Source organism: Cynoglossus semilaevis, chromosome 3 (assembly GCF_000523025.1).
Source record: "Cynoglossus semilaevis isolate Cse_v1.0 chromosome 3, Cse_v1.0, whole genome shotgun sequence".
NCBI lineage: Eukaryota > Metazoa > Chordata > Actinopteri > Pleuronectiformes > Cynoglossidae > Cynoglossus > Cynoglossus semilaevis.
Genome location: NC_024309.1, coordinates 7,258,924 through 7,265,468, shown reverse-complemented (window position 1 = coordinate 7,265,468; position 6,545 = coordinate 7,258,924). Strand labels below are relative to the sequence as shown.

Here is a 6,545-nt window from a genome sequence, read left to right as displayed (position 1 = left end):
CGTGACTTGGACGAGTCAGTGCATTCGTCGGTAAACAAAAGAAGGACGACTGGGGCGGAGGGAATCCCACGAGATAGGCAACAGACTTGTACGCATAAGTTTATAAGAACGTAAGTACGTACGTCGCCTGCATGGCTAACGCAGTGGTAACATCATAGATGTCTGACTTTCGCCTGTGAGCCATGATGAAGGGCAAAAAGTTCCCAAAAAACAACACAAACAACTCAACCACCGAATGTAAACAAAGCCGTCTTCTGTGCATAGCTACGCCACTTTGCTAACCAACTAGTTCGCTCAACAACTTCGCAGGTCGAGGATGTCGTAAACCAAAGACCCCCCTGTATGTCCACTGTATACAAAGACGATGTCTATTCACACGTACAATCACATATAAGAACACATAGTGAATTAGCATCAATTTGCATAATCGTAATGTAAATAACCTCAAGGATTAAGGTTAAAGATTTTCCAAACACTGGAACTGTTTTTGTATTTTTTTAAACTTGAAATGATGAAACGATTTTAAAATTCCTCTTGCTCCAAAGCTGAAGCTTGTCATCACCCAACCATAAGGGAGGGGATTTCAGTTTAGCCTCCGATTCTCTGTACATCATAAATCCCTAAGCGTATCTAGAAACTCAGAACAGCACTCGGCCAACCCCGGGGATCACCAGTATCGATCGTCAGTCCTATCTAACCCACACAGATCAGAGCGTCAATAAGTTTATACTGCGTTATGTTCAGATATTTCATTTTCTGAGTTTTGAGATATATGAATAAATAAATGTGCGGCCAAAGTTAGGCAACAGCACCGGGAAAAAAAAAAATCTCATCTCGAGATTATCTAGTTATAACAGCGGTATCTACAATGGGGCCAATGAATGGTGGTATATGTAGCCGTTCTGGAGGTCACGGAGAGGTCAATTTCATCAGCATCTTACCTAGGTCCAGAACTCAGTTAAAGGAACAACAAGGTGGGAATCAATAGTCTGAGAAATTGCTTTTCTAATAAGAAAATTGTGGGTCTGCGCGTCCAACTGGAGCTGGGGCTGTGAGGTTCTTTAAAGTAGACGCTTCGGCATCTGCAACCCCACGGGTATGATATACGCTTCGGCATCTGCAACCCCACGGGTTGCAGATGAAGTCAGAAGTCAGAAGTCTGGAAAGATCCAGAGAGACATTAGTCAAACGTTGTTTTTTTTTTTAAAAAACAGAATCTTTTAAATCCCAAGATTCCGCAGTAAAAAATTACGACTACAGAGTCTGGTAACCATTCGAGCACATTTAGTTAATTATAGACAGAACCTGCTGTAAGGATGCTGCATGATCCTAAAAAAAAAAAAATCATCATCATCATCGGGAGCTTGTCTGTGCGTTCATAGTCTGGAGGCTGCAATAAAACTTTTATAATGGCTTCTACTGCTACCGAACACACCACCATCTGTCTGGACAACGAAGAACCATTACATGAGGTGAACTAATGAAAAACGGTGATGGGCGAGGGTGCGGCGGCACGTCGTAACATGTTGACTGATTGCTCGGGATCTCTTCCGCAGCAGTGATAATATCTTTTCCCTTTAGAGGCGACAAAAAGACAACAGAACGCAGGGATGACATCCCTCCTTATGAGAAGCTCATATCTGCAGTTAATGTGGCGAAAAACACTTACTTTATCTCTGTTGTGATGCAGGAATCTGTGTTTTCACCGGCAGACACTGTTGACGTAGTCTATTGTTTACCCTCTCCAGACTCCGGGCCGAGAATATTTATCAAGTAAGCTCCTTATTAGCATCAGTGAATTCATCTTTTGCATGGCATTTCCATACAATATTCATATCTGTTCAAGTTCACTTTCAGAAAACTTCTGACAGTTGATTTTCAGCTCACTTCCCCTCTGTATCTTCAAACGAACACTAGGGGGACTGAGATTCCCACCTGAACTGCAGACCTCAGGACAAGGCCAAAACAGTGAAGGATGATCAAACCGGGGAAAACATGAAAGAGGGGACGTTTAGAATGGGAGAGAACCCTGCTGTTGTCTGTCCATTTTACTCATTCTCCGCCACACTTCACCCACCGCTGCCGTGTCACTACCTCCCCCTGCTGGAGTTACAAAAACCCCGTGCTGCAGCCCACACCGACTCATGTGCAGCAGACCGTGTGAGACTGATTTACATTACGTTATAGGTTGGATTTTCTCCAGCAGGCGTTCTGCAGAGCATCGAGAGCTTATTACTGGTGCATGAGTGTTAGACGCTGGGATTAGTAAATACGTGGGAGGCTTTGATGCAGAACAGACTACACTAGAAATGCTAACAGGCTTTATTTGTATTTAAGGGCAACACATTTTGAAAACAGGCAAAGACGGCACACAGGAGGACGTGTCTTTTAAGCCTTTGCCGGTTCTGAGAACGTTATTTTCTCTGTGGACAAACTCCACATACAAGAATGTCACCTGTCATCTAGTAAAGTGATAGATGCATATTCTTGTGAGAAAAAATATGTTTTTCAGTGCCATGAATGAAAGGCACAACAGGATGTTATGTTCAGTAGGGAAATATAAACTGTCATTCTGACACGACTATACAGCGAATTATTATTTTGACTGAATTTATAGATGGGATTTGGTTTAAAACACATGTGCCGTTATTAATGTCTGAACATGAATACTGTGTATTAACATGAGCTTCACAAATATCTCAACTGCATAAAGTTACAGTCCAGCCCAGGCATGGGCAAACTATGGCCCGGGGGCCGAATGCGGCCCGTTCAGCTTTTTATTCCGGCCTGCCAGACTTGTCCAAATTATATAATTTATTTATATTATCTTCATACGTCTTCCTTTTTCCCTGCAATACCCAAGTTTCCCCAGTAGATGGTGCAAAAAAGCCTAAAAGCATTTTAGGATTTTAGCCTTTAAGCATGACTTTTACATGTCATTTATCTTAGTTCACTTCATTTATCAATCACTTGACCCCCCATTTGAATTCCAGGTGACCCCAAACAGGGGTCGCGACCCCAAATTTGAAAAACACAGCTATAACCAGAGTAAAAAAAATGAAATGATCTTGTTCAAATGAATGCATGCTTGTCATAATTTTCTGCATATTATATCGTACTGCTACTATTCCAGTCTCTCACTCTATTCCTTCCATTCTTTCTTTTTTTTGTTTGGCCCAGAATTGACTGCAACAAGAACAGCCGTCTCCTCAAGAAAACTCATTTCCCTTGGGCAGCACAACAGCCCCCATAAGTACAAGTACTACTTGAATAGCATGGCCCAGAAACACACATAAGACACGAGGGCTAAGTAGGCTAAAGAAAACCTCACCGACTAGGTGACAGGAGAGCCAAGCACTGTTTATCTAAGGAGGGCTGTTCATGACAGGGAAACCGAGGAACCCCCTCATCCATAATTCAGCACGTACTTGTGCTGACTCATCGCGGGCATACGTTCTCATGGTTCGTACAGATTCAGAATGTAACAAGAGCATAGATATTTCGCAATAAAAAAAAAAGAGAGTTACATGATGCGTGTGCGTCTCGTTCCCAGTGAGATAATTAAAGGCATTCAGATGGGAGTTGTGATCGTGATGGAGTTTGAATTGATTTATTTATAGCAACATTCAAAAGTCTGGATGTCAAGTGAAAATAAAGTAGGAATAAATATTACACGTGGCAGAAAGTATAACCAGTTGCTGTCCTCAAACGCAACGCCGTGCTGGGCTCACGTTTATTGCACTTCGATGCCGTAAGAAAACTCAAAAATCATCAATCAGTAGGGAGCGCAGCAAAGAACATAAGGTGATGATAACCTAGAACAGTGCTTCTCAAGTAGTGGGGCAGGCCCCCTGGTGGGGGCGCGAGAGACTTTCGATGGAATATGGCACGCTGGACACAAGTGTACCACTGCTGTGACGCTTGAATGATTACTAGCCTCCAGTCACTGGGTGGCAGCAGCTCATACAGTGGTTTGTACAGATAAAAATATACATGTTGATGGGTTGAAAAAAAATATTTGGATGCTGTTAACAGGCGAAATTGAACTTTATTGATCCCATATTTGGATGCTGTTAACAGGCGGCAAGCATGTGGTTCCACTGGGAATTGAACCCAGGACTCTCTGCTTCTGAGGCAAGTATCTAACCGCTCTAAGAGCAAATAAGAAAATGCCAATAAACAAAGAAAAACTACAGCCTTATTCACTCGGTTTTCTCTCGGGCAGTTTTAAAATAACTGAAAGAGAACGACTGGATATCGTCAAGCAGAGAAAAGAGAAGTGGGGCTGCTGAGAGTCTGTGCAGTGTTTCTGTACGGCCTCCGGTGATTTCGTGTCCCAGCACTGTCTCCGAAAGGAGAGAGAGAGAGTGAGAGCGAGAGAGAGAGACAGCAATAAGGGGTGGAGGAGGAGAAAGGGAAGATTAAAGGGTCAGTCCAGGGATTGTCCTGGAAAGAACAGGAACTAGTATGGAGTGAGTGGTCTTTGTTGTCTCTCCGTGTGTGTTTTCTTGAGGTTGATTTTTTTTTAACCCCCGGAGCACACAGTGGAAATATTAATAATCTACACAGAGCCATGAGCCGAACCACCTTCTTTGAGGTAAGTTCACCGTCTGCAGGGAGCAGATGAAACAGTGAGCAGACGTCTTTGGGTTGCCAGATTCTGATAGAAGATTGAGTGTAACAGAGGACAGAGTTTTGACAAAGTGTCACTGAAGCCAACTTGTTTTCTTCTCTTTTGCGGCTCTGATGATTGGTCGACTGTTAGGCTCAAAGTTTTTGTTTTTTGATAAGTTTTGGCAGTTGTTTTTTTTTCTAAATAAATGATGCTACATTTCCTTTAAAAAAAAAGTTCTAAACTGTTAAAACCATCAACAGAATGATTTATTTTTAGGAAAGAAAACCAAGATGATTTGAGCCAGGATTTTAGCACCTTTTTGTGAAGTGCTCCTACCCGCTTGAATGCGAGGTGAGAATAAAAACATAATTACCACAAGATGTCGCTAAAACCTACAAAACGTATTAAATTAACTTTTTTTAACAATGAATAAAAATTAAATACAAAGTTAGGGGTCTGATCCAAATATAACTGAGGATTAATTACACTGATTTTTCAGTGTACTCAGTTGGTTATTCCAGAGTACACTTTCTCAACTAATTCTGCTTAAGTTTGTATTTAGTTAAGTTTTTGTTGTTGCTGTGTTAAATGTGGAGCCAACAGTCAATTGCCATCATGTAGAGTGACAGGTCCTTACCTGATTTCTATTCCTAACTAATTGAGAATTTCTTTTTAGATTTTAGATAACGGCTGAGATACTGTATATTATATTACTTTTTTTTTTTAACCAAATCTTATTTAACGCTTTAAAAAAATTACACAGAAATCGTCATTTACAGTAACAGGGCAAAGATCCCAGAATAACTTACTGTGTATCTTGCCTATGACCTGCTGACAGCAGGGACCTGTACACCCAAGAGGCCCAAAGGGCATCGGATAATGAGATTTACAAGGTTATAGTACAAGAGAGCACACACACACACAGCCAGGATGACACCCTTGATGCTGTTCTCCAACAGAATGTATCCTGTGAATAAAGCTGTAAAAGCTTGCCGATGGTAGGCTAAACAAACTCTCCTCCCCCGATGTTGTCTACTGAGTCGCAGTGAATGGAAATAGTATCGTAATGGAGCATGAAAACATTTCTTTCTACTTTCCTGCATGTACATGATACTTAACTCTTTAGAATGAGATTGAAGAAAAAAAAACAAGTCATAAAACAATACTATAAAGTAGTTAAGATAACTAGTGTAACTGGTGGCCGTCTGATAATGTCCCTCTCTTTCTCTCCTTGTCTCAGCTGTGCATTCAGCAAGTCCTTAGGTGTCCATTAGCAGGTTATTACACTGTCCAGAAAGGGAACCAATTTAGCTGGGACAGCTCTGCTGAGCCCTACAGTGTAAAGGGCTTATCAGGGCAGATGGTGGGGCACCATCCACTGTCCTTACTGCATATGCTGTACATCACCTCTGTCACGGGGAGGCTGTGCATACAAGAGCTGCAGGACAGGACCTGTCTTTAACAAGTCCCATAAGTCAAAAACAGATGATAATGCTATGGTTGGATGCATGGATGGATGGGTGGATGATGGATGGGGGAAGAAGGATGGATATGTGGATGGATGGATGGATGGATGACGGTAGTGGCAAAAAGGATGGATGTGTGGATGGATGGATGGATGACGGTAGAGGCAAGAAGGATGGATGTGTGGATGGATGGAACGTTGATGGATGGATGGATGGATGGATAGATGGATGATAGATAGATGGATGGATGGATAGATAGATGATGGATGATGGATAGAGGGAAGGATGGATGTGCGGATGGATGAATAGATGGATAAATAGATGGACAGATAATGGATCTATGAGTAATTGGATGAATCGATGGAATTGGGCAGAAGGAAGGAAATATCTTTTGCTTCTGTGGGGATTCTTTAAGCGATTTTGACGTACTTTATGTCGTACTTTTCGTGTTTTCCACAGGTGTG

The 6,545-nt window shown here is 41.9% G+C and overlaps 2 protein-coding genes across 5 annotated transcripts in view; both read left to right on the top strand.

Annotated features, from left to right (window-relative positions):
• The window catches only part of mkxa (mohawk homeobox a), a 1,121,182-nt gene that overhangs the window by 759,584 nt on the left and 355,053 nt on the right, over positions 1-6,545 (top strand). The window lies entirely within an intron of this gene.
• tecrl2a (trans-2,3-enoyl-CoA reductase-like 2a) overlaps positions 4,063-6,545 on the top strand; it is a 7,893-nt gene continuing 5,410 nt past the window's right edge. For 2 of the 3 annotated variants that reach the window (XM_025054745.1, XM_008307719.3), the window contains exon 1: positions 6,378-6,540. In XM_025054745.1, the coding sequence (XP_024910513.1) occupies positions 6,514-6,540 (27 nt within the window). In that variant the 5' untranslated portion in view covers positions 6,378-6,513. Of the gene's footprint in view, positions 4,598-6,377; positions 6,541-6,545 lie in introns of those variants that run through there. The other variant, XM_017031451.2, reaches the window with a different exon arrangement.